At 59.8% G+C, this 24,429-nt stretch overlaps 1 protein-coding gene across 2 annotated transcripts in view; it reads right to left on the reverse strand.

Moving 5' to 3' along the window:
* The window catches only part of TAFA5 (TAFA chemokine like family member 5), a 177,453-nt gene that overhangs the window by 53,473 nt on the left and 99,551 nt on the right, over positions 1-24,429 (reverse strand). For both annotated transcript variants that reach the window (XM_006066302.4, XM_025282670.3), the window contains exon 2: positions 14,431-14,580. In XM_006066302.4, coding sequence (XP_006066364.1) covers positions 14,431-14,580 — 150 coding nt within the window. The remainder of the gene's footprint in view (positions 1-14,430; positions 14,581-24,429) is intronic.

Here is a 24,429-nt window from a genome sequence, read left to right on the forward strand (position 1 = left end):
CCTCTTCCAGGAAGCCTTCCCTGCTCGCTGCAGCCTGAGTCCCTGGTTCCCTCCCCTGGGGTCTCGTGCCTCCTCCAGGCGTCTCAGGGTAGGTCAAGACCTTTTGTTCCATCTCCCCAGGTCCTCGATGAGGCCACCAACCTGGGCCATTCTTATTCTGCACCCAGGTCTGGACCAGCTCAGCCCTGCTGAGGTGTTTCCCAGAGGGAACTGCGACTTCCCCGGTGGCTCTGAAACCCTGGTGCCCCCGCGATGCAGCTGACCATGCAGGGCAAACTCCACCCCCCAGAAGGCTCAGTCTTCGGTCTTTAAAGACGGGCGGAGGACACTGCTTCTCTCCACGGGTGTTTGTGGAAATAAAACCAGTGATTCATTTAAGGCTTTCAGCAAGGACCTGATGCCCTTGTCAGGCCCGGGCATGCTGGCCTGAGGAGCTGCTTACAAAGCTCCGTCACCCCCATGTCAACCGTAGCTTTGCTTTGGGGGTGCTGAAAACATCCAGATCTAAAGTTCACCCAGAGTCGGGGGCTCCAGAGCTGAGGACCCACGTCACCCTCCTTCCCCGGGGCATACAGACACTCAGCCATCTCGGGAAGGTGGGCCTGACCCCAGCATCCTGGGCAAGGCCGAGGGGCTCCCTGGGGGCCTGGGCGAGCCCAGGGTACCACGCTCTCCTGGCCACATCTCCCTCCGCGAGGACGAGGGTCTGTGATGACACTGAGCTGCAGGAGTGGGGCGGGATGGAGGCGGCCTGCAGATCTGTCTGTTGCCTGGTGCAGACCCCACCCCAGCGCCGTTCCCTGAATAATGAGGCAAGTGTGCCAGCAATCAGAGCACGAGGGCTCCCACCGCTCCCCGGGGCACAGCGTCGCCTGCTCCCGGAGAGAATTTCATCCAAGATGTTGAAAAGATCTTTCTTCTCTACGTGCTGATTATCCTCAAACGCTGATGAAAACGTCTAAGAGGAGGGAGGTGGCATTATTAGCTTTCTGTTTTATAGCTTTCAGAGCAAGAGTCTGGCACTTCCGTTGAATTTATTTTTGAGTATTTCACTCTTTCTGAAGCTCCCGTAAATGGAACTGTTTCCCTGAGATCATTTTCAGAGTGCTCACTACCATTGCAGACAGATTCCATTGTTTTGTATCCTGACCTTGTACCCTGTGACCACGCCAAACTCTTTTATTACTTTTAAGTGTGTATGTGTGTGTGGATTCCTTCAGATTTTCTTTGTAAAAGATCACATGGCCTGTGAATAGACAGCTTCGCTTCTTCCTTTCCAATCAGAGTGACTTTTACTGACGTTTCTTGTCCAACCACCCCTGTGAGGCCTGCAGGACAAAGGTGGATACAGTGGGCAGAGCAGACATCCTAGTCCTGCTCCCGATTCGAGGGCAAACGCACCCACTCTTCCCACTGAATGTGAAGCCACCTGATGGCTTTTCACAGACGCCCTTTGTCAGGTGAGACATTCCCTTTTGTTTCCAGTCTGCTCAGTGTTTTTATACTGAAAGGATGTTGGATTTTGTGAAGTGCTTTTTCTGTGACTATTGGCACAATGTGGGACTTTTGATCTTTATTCTATCAATACCAAAGATCAGCAATTTTCATTTTTTGAATATGAAATAAAGTTACACCAAAAAACCCCACAAATATTACAGCTACTGGTTTTCTTATATTGAGCCCTGCTTGCCTCCTTGAGATAAATCACACTTGGTCATGACGTATAGTCCTTTTCCTATGCTTTTGGACTCAGTTTGTGAGTCTTTTTGGAGGATTTCTGCATTTATATTTATCAGGTCTGTTATTTAGTCACTCAGCTGTGTCCAACTCTTTGTGACTCCATGGACTGTAGCCAGACAGGGTCCTCTGTCTATGGAATTTCCTAGGCAAGAATATTGGAGCGGGTTTTCATTTCCTTCTCCAGGCAATCTTCCCGACCCAGGGACTGAGTCCAAGTCTCCTGTATTGACAAGCAGATTCTTTACCACCAAGTCGCCTGAGAAGCCCGCTGCTGATTCCTTGTCACGACTTTCCCTCACACTTCTGCTCTCAGGGTAAACCCAGCTTCATGGAGCAAGTCAACATACGTTTCCTCTTATATTTTTGTTGGAAGAATTTGAGAGGAGTTGGCATTAATTCTTGTCTGAATTAGGTAGAATTCAGCAGGGGAACCATCTGATCCTGGGCTTTTCTTGCTGAGATACTATTAGATGATGACCTCATTATCTTGACGTCTCATGGGTCTACACAGACTTTCCATTTCCTCTTGAGTCAGCTTTTGTCTTTCCAGGAAGGTGTCCGTTTCATCCGAGCTTCCTAATGTGTCGGCAGCCAGCTGTTAAGTTGTTTCTCATTTTGGAATTTAAGCCTTTTACTCTCTCTGATTAGACTAGTTAAAAATAAAATTTTGATATTTTTGTTTATCCTTGGTTTAGCAGATGTCCACTGGTTTTTTTCTATTCTGTTTCATTTGTTTCCATTCTAATTTTCTTCCTTCTACTTGATTTGGGTTTAGATTGTTCTTTTTTTAGAGTCTTAAGGTGAATATCTTTCTTTGGTATCTCTCTTTTTAGTATCATTTACGTACAGGTAAATTTAAGTAGCAGGCAGCTGCGATGGTGCATAGAGTGCGGCCGAGAGGAGCTACCCCACGTCCAAGGTCAGGGGCAGCGGCCTAGAGGAGCTACCCCACATCCGAGGTCAGGGGCGGCAGCTGGGAGGAGCTACCCCACATCCGAGGTCAGGGGCGGCAGCTGAGAGGAGCTACCCCACATCCGAGGTCAGGGGCGGCAGCTGAGAGGAGCTACCCCACATCCGAGGTCAGGGGCGGCAGCTGGGAGGAGCTACCCCACATCCGAGGTCAGGGGCAGCAGCTGAGAGGAGCTACCCCACATCCGAGGTCAGGGGCGGCAGCTGGGAGGAGCTACCCCACATCCGAGGTCAGGGGCGGCAGCTGAGAGGAGCTACCCCACATCCGAGGTCAGGGGCAGCAGCTGAGAGGAGCTACCCCACATCCGAGGTCAGGGGCAGCAGCTGAGAGTGCCAGGCTGCGACGGAGCAGGAACGGCTGAGAGGAGCTACCCCATGTCCAAGGTCAGGGGCAGCGGCCTAGAGGAGCTACCCCACATCCGAGGTCAGGGGCGGCAGCTGGGAGGAGCTACCCCACATCCGAGGTCAGGGGCGGCAGCTGAGAGGAGCTACCCCACATCCGAGGTCAGGGGCGGCAGCTGGGAGGAGCTACCCCACATCCGAGGTCAGGGGCAGCAGCTGAGAGGAGCTACCCCACATCCGAGGTCAGGGGCAGCAGCTGAGAGTGCCAGGCTGCGACGGAGCAGGAACGGCTGAGAGGAGCTACCCCATGTCCAAGGTCAGGGGCAGCGGCCTAGAGGAGCTACCCCACATCCGAGGTCAGGGGCGGCAGCTGGGAGGAGCTACCCCACATCCGAGGTCAGGGGCGGCAGCTGGGAGGAGCTACCCCACATCCGAGGTCAGGGGCGGCAACTGGGAGGAGCTACCCCACGCCCAAGGCCGGGATATCGGCCTGAAGGAGCTACCCCCTGCCCGAGGCCAGGGGTGGCAGCCGGGAGGAGCAACTCCACGTCCAAGGAGCCGTGGCTGCACGGGCGCAGGAGAGCCTAGAGGAGCTATTCCACATTCAAGGTAAGGAGGGGCAGCGGTGAGGAGATACTCCTCGTCCAATGTAAAAGAAACTCAAGTAAGATGGTAGGTGTTGCAAGAGGGCATCAGAGGGCAGAGACACTGAAACCATAATCACAGAAAATTAGTCAATCTAATCACACTAGGACCACAGCCTTGTCTAACTCAATGAAACTAAGCCATGCCCTGTAGGGCCACCCAAGATGGGAGGGTCATGGTGGAGAGATCTGACAGAATGTGGTCCACTGGAGGAGGGAATGGCAAACCACTTCAGTATTCTTGCCTTGAGAACCCCATGAACAGTATGAAAAGGAAATATTATAGGATACTGAAAAAGGAACTCCCCAGGTCAGTAGGTGCCCAATATGCTACTGGAGATGAGTGGAGAAATAACTCCAGAAAGAATGAAGGGATGGAGCCAAAGCAAAAACAATACCCAGTTGTGGATGTGACTGGTGACAGAAGCAAGGTCCGATGCTGTAAAGAGCAATATTGCATAGGAACCTGGAACGTCAGGTCCATGAATCAAGGCAAATTGGAAGTGGTCAAACAGGAGATGGCAAGAGTGAACATCAACATTCTAGGAATCAGCGAACTAAAATAGACTGGAATGAGTGAATTTAACTCAGATGACCATTATATCTACTACTGTGGGCAGGAATCCCTCAGAAGAAATGGAGTAGCCATCATGGTCAACAAAAGAGTCCGAAATGCAGTACTTGGAAGCAATCTCAAAAACGACAGAATGATCTCTGTTCGTTTCCAAGGCAAACCATTCAATATCACAGTAATCCAAGTCTATGCCCCAACCAGTAACGCTGAAGAAGCTGAAGTTGAACGGTTCTATGAAGACCTACAAGACCTTCTAGAACTAACACCCAAAAAAGATGTCCTTTTCATTATAGGGGACTGGAATGCAAAAGTAGGAAGTCAAGAAAAACCTGGAGTAACAGGCAAATTTGGCCTTGGAATACGGAATGAAGCAGGGCAAAGACTAATAGAGTTTTGCCAAGAGAACGCACTGGTCATAGCAAACACCCTCTTCCAACAACACAAGAGAAGCCTCTACACATGGACATCACCAGATGGTCAACACCGAAATCAGATTGATTATATTCTTTGCAGCCAAAGATGGAGAAGCTCTATACAGTCAGCAAAAACAAGATGGGAGCTGACTGTGGCTCAGATCATGAGCTCCTTATTGCCCAATTCAGACTGAAATTGAAGAAAGTAGGGAAAACCACTAGACCATTCAGGTATGACCTAAATAAAATCCCTTATGATTATACAGTGGAAGTGAGAAATAGATTTAGGGGCCTAGATCTGATAGACAGAGTGCCTGATGAACTATGGAATGAGGTTCGTGACATTGTACAGGAGACAGGAATCAAGACCATCCCCATGGAAAAGAAATGCAAAAAAGCAAAATGGCTGTCTGAGGAGGCCTTACAAATAGCTGTGAAAAGAAGAGAAGCGAAAAGCAAAGGAAAAAAGGAAAGATATAAACATCTGAATGCAGAGTTCCAAAGAATAGCAAGAAGAGATAAGAAAGCCTTCTTCTGCGATCAATGCAAAGAAATAGAGGAAAACAACATAATAGGAAAGACTAGAGATCTCTTTAAGAAAATCAGAGATACCAAAGAAACATTTCATGCAAAGATGGGCTCGATAAAGGAAATGGTATGGACCTAACAGGAGCAGAAGATATTAAGAAGAGATGGCAAGAATACACAGAAGAACTGTACAAAAAAGATCTTCACGACCCAAATAATCACGATGGTGTGATCACTCACCTAGAGCCAGACATCCTGGAATGTGAAGTCAAGTGGGCCTTAGAAAATATCACTACGAACAAAGCTAGTGGAGGTGATGGAATTCCAGTTGAGCTATTTCAAATCCTGAAAGATGATGCTGTGAAAGTGCTGCACTCAATATGCCAGCAAATTTGGAAAACTCAGCAGTGGCCACAGGACTGGAAAAGGTCAGTTTTCATTCCAATTCCAAAGAAAGGCAATGCCAAAGAATGCTCAAACTACCACACAATTGCACTCATCTCACATGCTAGTAAAGTAATGCTCAAAATTCTCCAAGCCAGGCTTCAGCACTATGTGAACTGTGAACTTCCAGATGTTCAAGCTCGTTTTAGAAAAGGCAGAGGAACCAGAGATCAAATTGCCAACATCCGCTGGGTCATGGAAAAAGCAAGAGAGTTCCAGAAAAACATCTATTTCTGCTTTATTGACTATGCCAAAGCCTTTGACTGTGTGGATTCCAATAAACTGTGGAAAATTCTGAAAGAGATGGGAATACCAGACCACCTGACCTGCCTCTTGAGAAACCTATATGCAGGTCAGGAAGCAATAGTTAGAACTGGACATGGAACAACAGACTGGTTCCAAATAGGAAAAGGAGTTCGTCAAGGCTGTATATTGTCACCCTGCTTATTTAACTTATATGCAGAGTACATCATGAGAAACGCTGGGCTGGAAGAAGCACAAGCTGGAATCAAGATTGCCGGGAGAAATATCAATAACTTAAGATATGCAGATGACACCACCCTTATGGCAGAAAGTGAAGAGTAACTAAAGAGTCTCTTGATGAAAATGAAAGTGGAGAGTGAAAAAGTTGGCTTAAAGCTCAACATTCAGAAAACGAAGATCATGGCATCTGGTCCCATCACTTCATGGGAAATAGATGGGGAAACAGTGGAAACAGTGTCAGACTTCATTTTTTTTGGGCTCCAAAATCACTGCAGGTGGTGACTGCAGCCATGAAATTAAAAGACACTTACTCCTTGGAAGAAAAGTTATGACCAATCTAGATAGCATATTGAAAAGCAGACATTACTTTGCCAACAAAGGTCCATCTAGTCAAGGCTATGGTTTTTCCTGTGGTCATGTATGGATGTGAGAGTTGGACTGTGAAGAAAGCTGAGCACCAAAGAATTGATGCTTTTGATCTGTGATGTTGGAGAAGACTCTTGAGAGTCCCTTGGACTGCAAGGAGATCCAACCAGTCCATTCTGAAGGAGATCAGTCCTGGGATTTCTTTGGAAGGACTGATGCTAAAGCTGAAACTCCAGTACTTTGGCCACCTCATGTGAAGAGTTGACTCATTGGAAAAGACTCTGATGCTGGGAAGGATTGGGGGCAGGAGGAGAAGGGGATGACAGAGGATGACATGGCTGGATGGCATCACTGACTCGATGGATGTGAGTCTGAGTGAACTCCGGGAGATGGTGATGGACAGGGAGGGCTGGTGTACTGCAATTCATGGGGTTGCAAAGAGTCGGACACGACTGATCGACTGAACTGAGAGAAATTTAAGTGACTAACTTTGTGATAAAGGCTGTGCAGGGCAGTCAGCTCACAACACTTCTGAACATGGAGCACATGGCCCTCGCGGGTGGCTGCCAGCCTGCCGGGCGCAGCACGGGGTGGGGCTCTCGGCCCTCGCGGGTCGCTGCCAGCCTGCCGGGTGCAGCACGGGGTGGGGCTTGCAGGTGCCAGAGGGCAGGTGACCCAGGTGAGGAAGCGCAGGGCTGGGCCTTCGCTCACCTCTGCTGTCCATCTGCCCACAGCTCAGAGAGCTGAGCCAGCCAGCTGGAGGCCTCACAGCGGCACAGAACGCACATGCAGGGTTTTAAATGCACACCAGAACTCACTTATCTCAGTATTATAAGACCTGACAGCTTTTCCCCCAAAACTGGGGCCTGCTGTCCTCTCTGCATTTCCCCTTCAGAGAGAGCGGGTTGGGGGGGTCTGGACAGGGATGGACATGGATGTGGGGTGGCCACTCATGGACACCTCCTGTTTCAGGACCTCTGGGAGTCTAGCACAGCCAGGGCCATGGAGCGTGGCCGCCTCCCTGGATCACAGGGCCCAGCTCCTCCAGGAAGCCTTCCTGGATTTTCCCTGCCACATCTGCCCCGTTCAGCCTCCGTCAGGTTTGTGCTGCCCTGCGATGCCCCCTCCTCTCATCTCACGCCTCTGCCTCTGGGTCCCACCCGAGCGCTCCTGCAGTGAAGCCGGGGAGAAGCGAGGTGATCCACAGGGTTGGGTGCTGAAACGCCAAGGTCCGGCCTCCCGGCTACGGGCCTTCCGCTGGGCCTCTGGCTCCCCTCCGAGGCGGCCCTGGCCCCAGTCCCAGCCCTTTCCTGGGGATTCCCAGCCACTCCCAGCTTCTCTGTCCTTCTCAGCTCCCGATCTTCTTCACCAGCATCTAAGTGACTTCACATTTGCTTCCCTTTTGCTCTGAGCATCTCAGCCCCGTCCCGGTCTCCTGCCCTTCCCGGGCCGCGATGGGGGCCGCTGACCAAACTGCTCTTGACACAGTGGGCCGGTGTGACAGGGAGGGGCCCCCCAGGCTCTGCTGGACCTAGCAGAGCACGCCGGGACTTGAAGCTCTCTGCAAGTCTGTTTCCCAGTTACGTGCTTTTTAACCACATCCTGCAAAACAGACGCTGGGCCCTGCCTTCAGTCTAAGGAACGGTGGTGTACACTCGCCTCCCCTATCAGACCTTCTCCGACCTGAGCTCCAAACCCGCCGGGCTGCAGCACAGCCCTTGTCCTCACCCCTGACCCTCACCCGTCGGGGTCGGTGGTGCCAGTCCCACACTGTGGCACAAGTCTGCCAGGCACCCCCTCCCAGCTCACCCTCCTCATCTACTCTGTTCACATGTGGCGGGGGGTTCACACACCTCACAGTTCACGACTCAGAAGCGCACACCCTCAGCGGTTTCAGTGTGTGCAGAGCCGTGTGTCCACGTCAGATTTAACCTTAGTGGTTCACGCAGGAAAGAATCTGTCTGCAGTCCAGGTTCGATCCCTGGGTTGAAGATCCCCTGCAGAAGGGAATGGCAACCCACTCCAGTATTTTTGCCTGGAGAATTCCACGGGACAGAGGACGTCATGGACTCCATAGGGTAGCAAAGAGTCGGACACGACTGAGCGACTAACACTTTCACTTTAACCCCCTCAACCCCCCAGAAGAAACCCTGTCCCCTCATCCATCACTGCCCAGCCCCCCGCAGCCACGGACCAGCCCCTTGTCTCTCCGAATCTGCCTGTTCTGGAAACTCCGCGTACGTGGAATCACACACCACGTGCCCTTGGGGTCTGGCCTCCTCACAGAGCAGCACACTTTCCAGGTTGGTCCACACCGATCCGGTGTCACATCTCGTTCTTTTCTCTGGCTCAGTAATGTCCATTTATGGGCACACTGTTCAGCTGACCCGTTTTTCCACTAACGGGCTGCTTCCGCCTTTTGTCCGCTATGGCGAAGGCTGCTGTGAGTGAGTGTGGACAAATTTTTGAGTTGCCAGCCACAAACTGACGCTTGTCATCTGCCCCTACAAGGATTAAATCGTGAGCTGCTGCAGCTGCTGACCTTCAACAACTCCCAGAAGGAGCTCAGGGTGGAGATCAGTAAGGGGGTGCTCTGTGTCCTGGGAAAAAACTGGCAGAACAGGTCTTCAGATAGTTAGGTATTTTCAGGAGGTTTTATGAACCTGATTCTTGCATCTCCTTGTATCTAGAAAAGCACTATAATCCTTCCAGGTGATGCCCACTCTTCATGACCAGCAGAAACCTTCTGTAAAAGATATGTGCTTGATCGAATGTACTCCGCTTTCACCAAAATCGCGCAAATACTGACCTTCCCCTCTACCTCTTGGAGCGAACGGTCTCTAGAAGCTGACTGAGGGGCTGTCTCCTGGACTGCGGCCCTCATTTTGCCCCAAATAAAACTCAACTCACACCCGTCACGGTATGTACCTTCTGCAGCCGACACAGTGGATATGTGGTTTCATTCCTCCTGGAGAAAGAGCTGGGATTCCCCTGACAGTTGGGCTGTCAGCTCACAGGACAGCTCTTGTTTAATCAAGACCATTCTTCCAAAGCAGCTGCTTCCCATCACCTCCCGGCACTGGTGTATGAGGCTCTGATTGCCCACATCCTTGGCAACACTTGTGATCATCTGAGGCCCGACTGCAGCCACGCTGTGGGGTGTGCGGGGTGTCTTATCGTGCATTTGACGTGCAGGTTCCTGCTGATTCACGGTGGCCGGTGTCTTTTCAGGGGCTTATTAGCTATTCACGCCCGTCTTCTTTAAAGAAGTGTCTGCTCGGATCCTTTGACAATTTTCAAAAAATTGTGTTAACTGTCTTCTCATTTTTGAGTGGTAGGAGTTCTTCATATGTTCTGGATAAAAGTCCCTTATCAGATCCACAATTTGCAAATGTTTCCTCCGTTCTGTGGGCTGTCTTTTCACTGCCTCAGTGGTGTCCTCTGAAGCCCCAGAGCTTCTCCTTTGGACGAGATCTCATCTAATGGCTCTTCTGCTTGCTGCTTGCGCTCTGGTGTCGCACGTAAGGACCTTTTGCGAAACCCAAGGTCACAAAGAGTCCGCGCAGCGTCCCGCTACAAGTTCTGCCGTCTTCGCCCTTGAACACTGAGCACTTCGATCCACCTTGAGGCCGTCTGCGTGCGTGGCGTGGGGCGGGCATCTGACTTCACTCTGCTGCACGTGGATCCAGACGTCCCAGTGCCACCCCCTGAAAAGACTTCTCCTTTCCCATTGAGCGGTCTTGGTGCCCATGTTGAAAATCGGCTGGAGTGCCCGGAGGGTTCATTTCTGGACCCTCGGCTCCTTGCATGTGCCTGTGAGGAGCCTCCTGGGCTCCATCGTGGAGCCTCTTCTGGGTCTTCACTTGATCCCAAGCCACAGCAGCCGTCTGTGCCCAGGCCCCTCCCAAGCCCACCTCCCCGACCCTCGTGCCTTTAAACTGCTGGGAAGGGTGCCAATGGGCACAGGTGGTTGCCGAGGCTGGTACAGCCACCAAGTGCGGGCCTTGGAGCCCCACCCGCCTTCCCACTCTGAGGAGGTGTGATGCTCTACCCTGACCCGCGGGGGCAGAGGCAGGCACAGCAGTGATTATGCATGAGGCCTGGGCCCGGGTCTCCAGCCCACACCCTGGGCCCCGCCTCCCGGGCGCCCCGGAAAGGAAAGGCGCACGATGTGGCCTGGCCCTAACGCTGAGGCATGTGACCTGGACGTGTCCGTCCCCTGCTCAGGGTGCCGTGCCTGGCGGCCAGGCGGGCTCCTGGCAGGGCTGGTGGGCAGCAGTGGCCAGCGGGCCCCGCAGGGCCTTTGGAGAGCCCGGCCGGGGACCCTCCCCAGGCCGCGCCAACCCCGGCTGCAACCTCCTGCTCGGGGCCGCGGTGGACCTTACAACAGACCTGCCCACTGCCGCCACAAGGCTCCGGGGTCCCCCTGGGCCTGGCTGAGACTCTTAGCCTCACCTCCCCGATGGCTGAGGCAGTGCCGCTTCTGAAAGCACCTCCGCTCTCCCCACTGCACGCCCGGCCCGGGCACCACGCTGCTTCCTCTGCTTTGATTCCTTTCAGGAGAGTTTCAGGAGAATTCAGCCGGTAGGGGAGGACCTCTCTTTATGAGGGAAGAGGCCAGTTCAGGGAGGCGGGCTGCTCGTGGATGGACGGCCTGCTGTGTGCTGGGCAGGGTGCGGCTTGGGGACCCGGCCTCGGTGCTCCCAGGGGTGCTTCGGGGCATCGGGACCACCAGGGAACCTGCCGGGGGGCGGGGCCCCCAGAGCCTCCGGGAGCAGCAGTGGTGTGGGATGGAGCCCACCAGAGGCGGCGGGTGGCGCTCTGTATCCAGGCAGGGACGGTGGGTTTGTTTGCGTGAGGACCTCTTTCCCTGACGGTCCCATGAGTGGGAGCAAGCCTAGCCAGGTGCCCTGGGTCACCTGCATTCAAGGTGGCAGGGGAGGGGGCGGTGGTTTCAGTTTGTTGGGAAACACTTCAGGCTCTGAGACACGGCCAGGAGCTGCTGTCTAACCACCAGCAACCCCCCCCCCCACCTCCTTTCACAGAGATGCTATCCTGGTGAGCTCCTATCCATCCTTCAGTACCCTCTCAAATGGCCCCTTGGAGATGCAGCTTTGCCAAGGTCACGCGCAGGCAGAGACGGCTGTACTCTGGGGTCCCACAGCCTGGACCCCAGCCCCCAGCACCCCAGGTACTAGGTCCTGGACACCCTAAGAGTCAATCTCCATTCCAGCTCGCCTCCCTCCAGGAGCAAGCACCTTCTCTGATTCAATGAGTGTGTGAATGAATGAATGATGCTAATAAATAAGTGAACGGAGGCAGCTGGGCTCTGGTACTTTAAGGCCCCGTGTTTACTGAACATGGGGGGTGGGGTCAGCACAGGCCCTCCCTCCCAGTTTAAGCCCCGCTCACACCAAACTCCAATCCCACCCCCCCAACACACACACACGCAGAGCGAGTTTCCTCTTCACTGACACAATCCACAGGTGAGGAAACATTATGCACACAGAGCAAGCAAACAGAAAAGCAAAAATTAAATTAGATGGCAGCCTGGAAATGCCCACTGTGCAGAAAAATGCCAACTAACTGGTTTGCGTGGCCTCCCCTGCAAACGGCTGGGTTTAATTTGGGTCTCTGGGACCCGGCTCCTGAGGCGCGGGGAGCTCGCCGGAGAGGGGTGAAGACGCGGTTTCGGATGAGCAGACCCGGATTCAATTAGTAATCAGTTCTGACCCGACTCCCCGGTAGGCGTGCAGAGCTAACGAGCAGAGGGGAGGGAAGCAGGGCCGTGAGCTCCTGCCAGGCCTGCGCCACCCCCGTCCCTCCCTCTCAGCCAGGAAGAATCCATCAACGCCAGCAAGAAGGCACTCGAAGGCGCTCTGGCCGGCTGGAGTTACAGGAGCTGCAGACACACGGGATGCGGGGACTCAGCCCAGCTCGCTGGGGTCACGACGATCCACCCGGGACCCGAGGGGCTGACCAGGTCCAGGGTTAGCGCAGCAGCCTTGCGGAAGCCAGGCGTGTCCTCCTGGAGGAGCCCTGGTGATTGTTTCTGAGAAGGGTCCCAAAGGCAAGGATGCGAGCACCACGCACGAACACCCGGCTGCTCAGTCACAGCCCATCCACGGGACGCTGATGGGTAGATGCTCAACAAAGACCAGGCTTCTTAGAGACAAAACCAGCTCTGGACCCTCAAAGGGTGCCGGCAGCCCCGGCAGCACCCTTCCACTCGCTCCAGCCCCGGATGGCAGGTCCTGACCATCCAGGCTCCCCCAACATGCCCAGGGAGCCCTTCTGGACCAGCGGCCACGGCCACGGGCCTGAGGGAAGCAGGGTGGGTCCTGGGGCTGGGGGGTGGTCCCAGAGCCCTGTGTGCCCCCAGGGAGCTTCTGGACACCCCAGGCTGTGCGGGTGAGGCCCCTGCGGCCAAAGGTGCCCAGGGCACCGGGGCCTGGACCGGTGCGCCCTCACCCAGGGCTTCCCTGTCCTGCTGGAGGCCCGGTGGGGCCACAGCTCCAGACTCCAGGCCCCGAGCAGAGTCGCCTCCCCGCCAGGTCCCCGACAGTCCTTGGAGAGGCTGCTGCTGACCTGGTGGGTTCCTGAGTAGGCCCCCCTGGCGTGGGGCTCATGGCCCTGCTGATCCCTTCCTTGGGGGCCTTTCTCGCTGTGGGGGCCGCCCTGGGACCCGCCAGCTCCTCAGAGAGCCCCCCCGCCCCCGCACTGGGATGATGCGTCCCCACTCCCGATGCAGGCCTGCCCTCACTGCTGATGAATCTCTGGCCTCGGTGCCCGGAGCTCGCCCGTGTCTGCACACCTGCCACCTCTCCGTCACCTTCACCACCATCCCCTGCAGGCACAGTGGGCCTCCCCACGCCCCAGGTCAGAGCAGAGGGGGGCTCCGGGCAGAGGCAGGAGACTCAACCAGGGGGCCTCCTTGCGCCCCAGGTCAGAGCAGGGGGCTGGCGGGGCACCACTCCGGGCTGGGGCAGCAGACTGAACCAGAGGCCTGGGACCCCAGAGCCCACGCAGAGGCCCTAGGGGAGCAAGGGCTCAGTTGGAAGAGCCCGGGTCCCAGTCCAGCTCCGGGTGACCCCGCGTGACCCTGCCGCCCTGCGGGATGGACCGGCTGACACCTCGGAGCCAGCCTCACGGGCTGCTGTAACCACGTCCCCCCCAGTCCCCTGCAGAACCAAGGCTCCCACACCCCGCGTGGGGCCACCCACCCCAAGGAACCCAGACCAACGCAGCAGGCCCTAGCAGCCCCCAGCCCACCCGGAAGAGGGGGTCTACCCTACCAGAGCCACGGGGCGGGCGGGGCACCTGGCTCCCATGCCCACTGTGGCCTGTGCCCTCCCAGCTCGCCTGCCGCCCCGCCCCCAGCTGGTATCCCCACCGCGTCGGCCTCGGATGCCCAGGCCTCCTGCTGGGCCCCCCGGGTCAGCGCCCTGCACCCCGCACGGTGCCCTCGGCATCCCCTGCACCAGGAGCTGCGCCCACGGCAGTGCCTGATGGAAGGTGAGGGGCTCCTCTCTCTGTGAAGACCGAGGATGGTCCCCAAGGCAAGGACGCTAACAGGACACGTCTCGTCCCCCAGACGGCTCAGCCTCTGGGGAACTGCCAGCCCACCTCCGGAGCACGTCGGCTGTCCCGGGAGCCTGGGGAACCTGCCACCTGCCAGGCCAGAGGGCAACAGCCTCATGGGCATTTGGGCCCCTCACCCCGTGGCAGCACCTCGGACCACTCCGCCCATAGCAAACCTGACCGGCCAAGGAACGCCCTCAGGCCACGTGGGGACCGCGGTGCCCCAGGCCCCACTCCTGCAGGCAGCCCAAGGTGTCTGCTGGGAGCCCCGTCCAGCGAGCAGGGGGCCCAGGCAGAACGTCCCGGACGGCCGGGAGGCAGGCGTCAGGGGAACCTGGGCTCTTACCGTCCACGCAGGCGGGCCGGGCTCGGGTGGTGCCCGCGATCTGCCCCTTTCTGCAGGCACAGCGGGCCGTCTGCCGGGCGATTGTCCTCCGCGGCTGGCTGCTGTCGCGGTCCAGCGTCACAATCTCACAGGTGCCGGCGGCCAGCTGACCTGCAAGAGACGCACAGGCGAGCTGAGCGGACGCGCCCCGGGGACCAGCCCACGCGGTGCCCATGCAGCGCCTGCCCCACGGAGCCCGCCCCATGGAGAGGACCCAGCGTGGCGTGCGGACGGAGGCCGCTCCCCGAGGGACGTCCGAACCGCAGCCAGCGATGCCGTGAGCCCGGCCCTGTGAACGCCGACATGCGCACAGGGCACCCCGGTGTCCTAACTGTTCACGCGGCGGGGCGCTGGGAGCCCTGCCCTCGTGCGCAGGGCACCCCGGTGCCCTAACCGTTCACGCGGCGGGGCGCTGGGAGCCCTGCCCTCGTGCGCAGGGCACCCCGGTGTCCTAACTGTTCACGCGGCGGGGCACTGGAAGCCCTGCCCTCGTGACAGGACACTCCCTGTGGCCAGTCTCCGTCCCGGCCAGAAAGGAAGGAGGGAAGGGACTGACCCCCAGTCCCGAGTTAGGAGCGGGGCTGCATGGAGCTTGGCGATGGCGGCCCAGGCCGACCTGGAGTGGGGGGACCAGCCCAGACCCTCTCCCAGGACCTCTGGGGTCTGCACTGGCCACCACTCCACCAGGGAGAGTGGGCCACACATGCTAACCTCCAGGCCAGGCCGCCCAGGGTCTCCTCTCCGCCTCTGCTGGGCACACACCTATTCACGTGTGTGCACGTGAACTGCACACACACACACACACACACAGAGTTACACATAAGGTGCAAACACACGCAGTCCACACGCCTGGCGCGTGCACACGGAGGACAGCTTACATGGACACAGGACTGAGGTGTGAACACGCCAGGGCCGAGAGGCACACAGACCCTGAGCCCCACAGACGCACGTGCGCACCCACACACCCGCCAGGGAGAGCAGGCATCGCTCTGAGGAGCCGGCCTGGCCAATGTCCCAGCCGCAGGGCCCGCTCCCCGTAAACCACGATGCTCTGAGCGGTCACACTGGACGGGGCGGCCCAGCCGCTCGCCCCACGGAGGACGCACCCCAGACACCGCAGAGCTCCTGGTGGCCCCTCCGCACCGTGGGCCAGATCCTGCCCCGCCACGTGGCCACAGTCTCCACCAGGGTGTCCACTCACTCTCTGCCTCACTCATTCCCTCAGCAAATAATAAGCACCTACTGTATGCTGCCTCCCGCGTGGCCCTGGGACCACCGTGGGAGAAAGCGTGCTGGACACGGCCCTGAGGGGCCCTCCCAGCTCGGGGACACGGCCTCCTACAGATCCCAGTCCACCCCACGAGCTCAGCAGGGAGACGGGTCGGGGAGCACGCCGCAGCTCACAAGGGAACCGTGGGGAGCTGACACCCAGGAGAGGGGCTCCACCTGCAGGGCCGGGGTGGGGGTGGCAGAGTCCACCCTGTGGGGGACCAGCTGGTGGCCTCCAGCCCCAGGGGCCCTGCTGATGCACTGCGTCACCTCTGGTCCCCTCCTCCAGGCAGCCCACTGCACTGACCCATCCTGCCTTTTTGTCCCTGAGGTCACCTCCAGGTCCCCAGCCCAGCCTGGGGCCGGGTCCCGGGCAGCACCACATGAGCTGGCAGGACAGAGTGCCCGGAGCAGCCACCAGCTCCGTTGGCCCAGAGCTGCTGGGGCCGCCCTGACCGGGGGAAGCTGCACCTGGGTGTGACCTCACCCAGGAGGCCCAGGGGTGTCTGCATCACCTGGCCCTGGGCTTGAAGGGGGCTATGCGCAGTGACTCCAAGCCAGACACCTGGGGCCCGTGGTGGGCAGCTCACGGGGCCACACAGGCGCAGGAGGAGGACGTGGGGCCCTAGCCACCTCCTCCCCGACTGTCGGGACACCCCCCTTCCTGAGCAGAGCCCCTTCTCAGGCCGACACCGCACAGCCCCCCGAGGCTGAGGCTGCAGCGGCAGGTTTAACGTGCTCGAACCAGTTACGTACAAAATTACAGACACCACCAGGACTGGGGTGAAACTAGACAGACAGACATGTACGTCACTCGGCAGACGCACGGAGGCAGCAGGGATGTGTGCCGGGAGGACGAGGAGACTGCGTCTCATGACAGGCGGGGCACAGCCTGCAGGGCGTGGTCACGGGGGCTCACGCAAGGACGCAGGTTCGCAGGCCGGCCCCGCACTGCCCTGTGCGGTCGGCCGCGGCATGGGCTCTGTCCAGCTGTTATTTAAGCTCCGCGGGGCTGCTCCACTGTCCCTAGTCCTCACTGAGGCCCACCTGGGCCCCAGCCACCTCTGGCTGACGTCAGTGGCCAGCAGAGCCCCACGTCTCCTGGGATCCCGAGCCCTGGTTGCTAACTAACGGAGCAACCGCCCGACCAGCCACGCACTTGCCACCCAAGCCGTGACCTGACCAGGGTCTGGCATCGGCAGCCCAGCGCAGGAAACCCCTGTCCTGGGCACCTCACGCCTCTGGTGCTTGGACCCTCACTGCCAGGGGGAGGCCGGGCAAGACCACCGGCAGGGTATGGAGAGGGTTTCCACATCCATGTGCCCTGCCCCAGGTGGCCATCAACCTGACCATCATCCCCCCAACCTGGTGCCATGACCTTGGACCACAGCCCAGGGGGTTGGGGGAGGGGAGGCCAAGGCCGCCAGCGGCCCCACCCCAACTCCTCCGCACAGGCACCCACGCAGAGATGGGGCTGAGAGCAGGGCCACGGGCAGCGGTCCGTGTCTGGGGCCTTAAAGAGCCGTCACAGGCCGGGGGCCGGCCCCCCGGAGTTTTCACCGGCATCCTGGGGCTGCACGTCTGAAACCGCGGCATTGGCATCGGCAGGCCCTGTGGGGGACCGTGCTGCTCCCTGGGGCCCGGGGGCCGTCCTCGCCTCGCAGCCGCGTAGGCCCCACGTCTGCCCCCAATGTCACGACGCCTCCGCGCGTCCTGCTCTACTCACGAGGTCACTGGGCACTTGATGAGGGTTCACTTAACAAGGTCAGGACTTCCCTGGTGCCTCTGACAGGAAAGCGTCTGCCTGTGACGCTGGAGACCTGGGTTCAATCTCTGGGTCGGGAAGATCTCCTGGAGAAGGAAATGGCAACCCACTCCAGTACTCTTGCCTGGGAAATCCCATGGATGGAGGAGCCTGGTAGGCTACAATTCATGGGGTCGCAAAGAATGGAACACGACTGAGCGACTTCACTAACAACCTCATCTTAGCTTGACCACAGATGCAAAGACCCTATTCCCAAATGCGGCCACCTTCGCAGGGATCAGGGCCACCTAAATGTATTTTCAGAGACGCCATCAACATACAAAACCAAGGGAACTCGCCTCTGAGTGTAGAAAAGCCCAAGGGGAACGGGCTGGCCCAGGATCCGTGAGCACACACTCCTCCGTGCGCCTTCGGGAGAACACAGGGCTGGTTTATTGGTTTATTCCCAGTGCACCCCAGGCACACGCCGTCCGGCCGTCTGTACCTGCTCTCTCTGCTGCCCTGCAAGCTTCCCCGGGGTCTCCAGCCCTTATTTTTCACCACTGGATTTCATATTTGGGGTTGGCTGTCGGCAGACTCGGATTCTGTCCGCTGGCCTTCACCCCAGGGCTTTCATGCGGGCCTCAACCTGCACTGAGAACATCTTCCCTGCTGCGCTGGGTCTCAGATCTCGTCCCTGAGTGACCCCTGGAGAACCTCACAGAAAAATGCTCAAAGCCTGCTGCCTCGCCCCTGGCTCCACTGCCCCCCAATGATGCTGCCAGGCAGCACGCACTGAGAGGCCAGAACTCCTGGAAGCAAGCGGCCCACATGAAGGGCGAGGGGGCAGGGACACGGTGGGCCAGGACCAGCACACAGGCCCAGCACAGAGGCTCCAAGAGACCCGAGGCGCTTGCAAGAGGCGGCTCCGAGACCCCCGGCCGCTGTTCCTGCACCCCCCATCCCCAGCCCAGCGAGGACCCAAGGCCCTCTGGGGCTCAGGGATGAGACTGCCTGTGTGTACACACGTGTGTGCCCAGGGGTGCAAGGGCTGACACGCTGCTTCTGTGGAGATGGAAAGAAACAAGAGGCTTTGCTGGGAGCCAGGCAGCAGCACAGTCTTGAACAAAGACCAGATGCCAGAGGGAAACGCAAGGAAAGGGTGCTTATCCCCCAGGGACGGGCTGCCTTCCTGCAGCGCCTCCCTGGGCCCCTGGACAGCGGCCGCAGTCAGAGTGCGTGTGGGGGGTTGTGCAAACCCACAGTTCTGTGGCCTGGCTTTGTCCCCTGGCACTCGTGGGGATCTCATTCCAGGAAAAGAGCTGGCCACCCTACCCTGGACACTGTAGCCTCTGCCTGCAGCTGGGGGTCCCCTGGGACAGTCCACTTGGGATGGGGGAGCGGGAGGCACCCCAGGAGAGGCCAGGTCACTTCTCAGCCCCATCGTGGCCACCGACATGGGAGGCAACCTTGCCCAGCCTCGGGTGCAGACGCTCTGTGAGCTGCAGGGCGAGGGTCTGTGCGGGGGCCTGGTCCCCATTGCAGGGACAGAGACAGAGGATGAACCACAGCCACCGGGCATGGAGGCTGAGCCCAAGGAGGGAGCCCTGCTTGGGAGGGGCCCACCCTGCAGTGCTCATGGCCCTGTGGCCAAGTGATCCAGGCAGCTGAACATGCCCCCAGGACCGGGGGCTGGGGACGCCCACCACCCACAGGGCCCCAGGGGCTAGGGGCCCAGCACTGCCCCTGCCGGCCACGCAGCTCCCTTGCGGTGCTGGGCTGGACGGGCAAGAGCTGCGCCCAGCCCTTGATGATCTCGCTGGACGGTGTGTGCCGTTCTCTTCCCTGTCTGCACAAAGAGCTCACAGACGTCACTCTCACGTCCACGGGACCCTGGCTGGGTGCCTGGGGCTTGGAGAAGGGATGCTGGGGAACATTTCTGTGGACCACGCCCCCACTCTCGGGGACTTCCTGGTCCCCGGGATCCTGCAGGCTGTGGACAGTCGCTGTCTTCTGCGAATTCAGGGGCGTAGCCTCTGCTGCTATGTTCTGGCCGAGTGAATCAACTTGGCCAGGTTTTGTTTAGTCTTTGAGCCAGAGCAGGCAGGATGGCTGGACACCAGCCCCTCGATGTCCCCAGGATGGTCCCCAAACCAAGGCAGCCACCACCTAGACCCCAAGCCCAGCCACTGGATGGGCGGAGAGGTCCAAAGGCACGTGATGCGAAACTGCAGGTCAGGGGTCACTTCTCAGGGCCAGGAGCGCTGTGCATCCTGGTGGAGGTTTGGGGGGGCGGTCCACGTGGAGAGGGCAGCCAAGGCCGGCCTGAGGGGCGAGGGCTCCACGGTGACTCGGCTGGCCCGGGTCCTCCCTGCAGCGCCTGCCCGCCCACCTGCCCCCAGAGCCCACGCCAGCCGCTGTATCCAGGCTGCGCCGACATCCGTCTGGGAGGGTGTCTGGCAGGATATATTACAGGACAAAGGTTCAGGCTGCCTTGACGGGCACTTGGAGCCTTGAGAGATCATGGACGTCAGCCCGTGCCTGCATGAGGATGAAACCAGGGCGGACGAGGCGGCCAGCAGGGCTGGAGCTGACCACCGGCTGGCTTAGCACTCGGCACGCGCGTGGCGAGGAAGACCAGGGCCTGGGCAGGTCCCCAACAGGAGGGAAGACCTGGGTGATGAGGCAGCTCTGCTCTTGGAGAGGGTCCAGGCGTGCCTGGGCGCTGGCTGCGGGGCCGGCCTAACCTCTCCAGTTACAGGAACGGGCCTGGGAACTCCAGACCCCGACCCCGCCAGTGTGGGGTCCCAGAGGAGAGGGGGCCATGCCAGGGGTCAGCGGTCAGATCCCAGCCTGCAGAGGAGAGGCTGCCAGCCACCTGCAACGGCCCAGACACACGGCAGACAAAGTGCCAGCCGGGCGGGTGCGATACGCTGCCACTCAGCGCCAACTTGACCTTTCACCTCTGACCCTCCGTCCCACTGCCGGCCTCAGAGGCGGAGTCCGACGGTCCTGGCTACGTTGGGCGGTCAGTGCCCCTGCCCTGTCCTGCCCCAGCGACCCTGCCTGATGCTGCTCCACTGGGGGCTTGTCAGGAAGGGCGGGGGTAATCGGGGGACAGGCCACGCTGACGGAGAGATGAGCCTCAGGGCTCGGAGCACGACACCCGCCTTCTCCCAGCTTAAAGATGAGCCTTTGAACGAGCTCACCCTGCCCTGTGGGTCAGCCCTTGACCACTCCCGTCAGCACACCAGGGAAGGATCATCATGGCTTTCCCAGCAAAGCCTCTGATCGTATGCAAGCCCCTGCTAAGTCGCTTCAGTCGTGTCCGACTCTGTGCGATCCCGTAGACGGAAGCCCACCAGGCTCCCCTGTCTCTGGGATTCTCCAGGCAAGAACAGTGGAGTGGGTTGCCATTTCCTTCTCCAATGCATGAAAGTGAAAAGTGAAAGGGAAGTCGCTCAGTCGTGTCCGACTCTTAGCGACCCCATGGATTGCAGCCTACCAGGCTCCTCCATCCATGGGATTTTCCAGGCAAGAGTACTGGAGTGGGGTGCCATTGCCCGCTAACCTGTCCCAGCTGGTTCCCTGGTCGCCGCCCCTTCTGTCCATGGCCACATCCTCCCTTCCTGTGCAGAACCCGGATGGGCTGGGACAAGAAGGGCGGGTGGTGGCCCCTCCCGTGGCCGGTGCGCCTTCTGGAACCTTCTGTGTGAGGAGCCCCCTGCGTGCCTCCCGGCCCGTCCTGCAGCCTCCAGACACAGGAAGGGCTCCGGGGGAGCAGGGGGAGGAAGGAGAGGGTCCCCTCACGGCTGCCAGCTCCGGGAGTGGCCTTGGCTTACAGACGCCTGCCCGGCAGGCCCTCCTGCAATGCTCGCCCGGGCGCCCCGAGGGCCTGGCCTTTTCATCGGCGGGAGAGCAGGTGCAGGAGGGACCTGTAATACGAAAGGAAGGAGGCGGGCTGCGACCCCAGCAGTGGAGCGGGTTCCAGAGCCTGCACTCGAGTTCCCCCAGCGCTGCCACGGCAACCTCCGCGGTCAGCCAGTGTCCCCCACGGGCCGAGCCCCCCGCCCCCAGCGTGCAGGCTCACCCAGGCTCAGAGAGGAGCCGCAGGGGCGCTGCGTGACCCGAGCTCGCAGAAACTACCGCGGGCCGTCGGGGACCGCCCCTGCTGTCTCCACCACGGCCGGCCGGCCACCTGCAGAGCATAGGGCAGCGCCGGGGGCGGGACGCACGTCCTTGGGATGGGAGATCGCAGGGCTGCGGGACGGAAACGCAGGAGCCGATGGAGGCCCCCGAGATGCTCCTGCAGCCACCACGTGGGGCGACGGACGCCTCCCCCAGGAGCAGCTGTGGGTTCCTGGTTCTGGGCCCTCAGTCGGGCAGGGGAGGGTCATCAGAAGCGGCCCAGGCTGGGCCTGCAGAGGGCAGATGGCTTTAAGGTCGGCTGTGGGCGTGTGGGTCTGTGCTCCGCCCTGGAGAATGCTAGGTGGGGACCAAGCCCCCCAGGACTCACAGGCCCAGCACTGGCCCCTCTCCGCCTGCACCGCCGGCCTTCCCAGGCCCCTGGCCTGCCCTCCCTGACGTCAGAGCCCTGCTCCCCTCAGCTAGGCCCCTAGCCCCCAGGTCCACACTGGGCCCGGCCCACTCACAACCACAGGTCCCTGTGGAAAGGACACTTGTGGGCATGCACCCGGTCACCCCACCTTCCAGCCCTCCCCCTCTAGCTGAGGGGGGGGCGAGGCAGTCAGGGAGAACACTGGTGGCCACGCAGCCCGCTCCCCATATCAGGACAGACTCCACAGGGGGGTGGGCGAGGCTTGCAGGTCAGAGCTGGACATGCCCCCCGGTGCCCTGTGACCTCTTCATGCGAGGGGCCATCTGAGCCTGGACTCCAGCGGCCTGGCCTTGCCCCGGGGGCTCAGGGCACGTCCTGTGGGTGCTCTCCTCTGTCTCCTGGCCTGCACGCTGAGGAGGGCAGACCCCACCTTTCCATCCCACACTCCCTGGTGAGCCCGCAGGGCCCACGTGGGATCACAGCCTTGTCGGTCGGAGCAGACTCCTTGGGGAAAAGCTATGGACCCCTAGCGGTTAGGGTGATGAGGGTGGGCACAGGCCGTCCGCTGCTGTGGGCCTCCTTGCTAAGGTCACAGCCTCCTGACGGGCTCCAGGGCCACAGACAGCAAGACCCAGGGTTACAAACAACCCCATGGAGCCGGCAGAAACATGGCCCCAGAGAGGCCCACGCCGTAAACCCTGGAGCCTCACACAGGCTAGCATCGCCTTAACTGGTGGAGAGGTGAGTGAAGGTCCTGAGTGTGGCCATAACGCTGGGACCCGTGGCATCACAGCGTCCCTCTAAGGGGGCAGAGGGAGCCTGACCGCAGAGAGGGGGGTCAGGTGATGCTGGGCTCGGGGGCTGGAGGAAGGAAGAGGCCGTGAGCCACAAAATTAGGGAAACACAAGGGACAGACGCCCTCCTGGAGCCTCTGGGGGGACCCAGCCCTGCCTGAACCTTGACTTCGGCTCAGTGAGACCCGTGTCCACTTGCGACCTGCAGGAGCGCAAAAAAGTGTGGTGTGTTCCAGCTGCAGCCCCAGCAAGGAGGCCCCGGGATTGATGACCGGGGACCACTGAGGCTGGGCCTGGTGGGCAAGGCTGGCCGGCGGGGGGGAAGGGCCTCCAGAGACAGAGCCCGCAGCGAGTGGGCCAGTCAGTGTAGGTTTTGCTGGGGGTGTCAGAGGCAGAGGAGCCCCACGTCTAGGTCCTGGAGAGCTCCCTCCCCAGCTAGAAGGTTCCAGGCCAGCTCCTTCCTGGAAACGCGGGGAGGGGGTGTGGCCAGCCTCACCCACAAGGCCGAGTGTTGAGATGGAGCTGGTCAGCTGGGGCCACACACATGCGCTGGGCGAGGTCCCTGCCGGGAGCCCAGGTGGCCTGGCAGAGGGGCCAGCACCCCAGAAGTCTCCCTGGCAGGTCTCGGCCACAGCAACGGGGCTCAGCGGACCTTCAGAAGTGGCTGAGGCTCCGAGGAGCCGGTGAGGGAACAGAGCGGGGTGGCCAGGGGCTGACCCTCCCGGATGTCCCCTAAGGCAGGCACGAGACCCCCCTGCATTCTGAGCACGGCCCCGGCTGGAGACTCTGCAGGGCTCCTGTCTGCCCTGCCCTCCCCCAGCTTGCGGGATCTACCTCACTTCTCTGGGTGTAGCCTTCCCCCCGGCAGGGCAGGACGGTCCTGGGTCCAGTCCACGGCTCCCTGGGCTAGTCCTCGGCCTGGCTGCCTGGTTTAAGGCGGAGAAGCGGGGAGCGAGAGCCTGTTCCCCGGCAGACTGCACTTTCTGCTGCCCCCTGGAGCACCGCCTGCCTTCATGGACAGCGAAGGCGACCGAGCACTGCCCCGAAACGCCCGTTACAAAGTGCCCGGCCGGTCCAGCTGGCTCCCGGTCAATTATCCCCGCGAACGTGTCTGCTAATGAGGCGAGCGCGGCTGGCGGGTCCCTGCGGCCCTGGGGGCCCGGCCCGAGCTGGACCGGAACGCTGTTGGCACAGCATCGTAAACATGGGGTAATTACGCCGCGGTTTACGACTTCGCAAAGGTCGATAAAAGGCACGGAGCATCACTCTGCATCGGAGCAGCCCAAGCCAGAGACGCCAGAGAACAGGGCAGACTCCTGCCTCGGTGCCCCACCCTGCCAGGTCTTGCCCACACAAGCCCCACGGTGCCCTGCACCGGTCAGAGCCAAGCCTGGAGTCGCCATGAACCGCGGCCTTCCCTGCAGCCAGGAGCCCAGCACCGTCTTGCCAGCGGGGCCCCGGAGAAGCGGGCACCTGCTGCATCAGCAGCACAGGGAAGACCTTGGCTGGGCCTCTGGGCTCCAGCCCCGTCCCCACCCCGGTCCCCTGGGGCCCTCTCCTCGGGCAGGGTTTGGCCTCTCCTGGCCCCATGCCCT

The sequence above is a fragment of the Bubalus bubalis genome, chromosome 4, assembly GCF_019923935.1.
Source record: "Bubalus bubalis isolate 160015118507 breed Murrah chromosome 4, NDDB_SH_1, whole genome shotgun sequence".
In the NCBI taxonomy this organism is placed as follows: domain Eukaryota; kingdom Metazoa; phylum Chordata; class Mammalia; order Artiodactyla; family Bovidae; genus Bubalus; species Bubalus bubalis.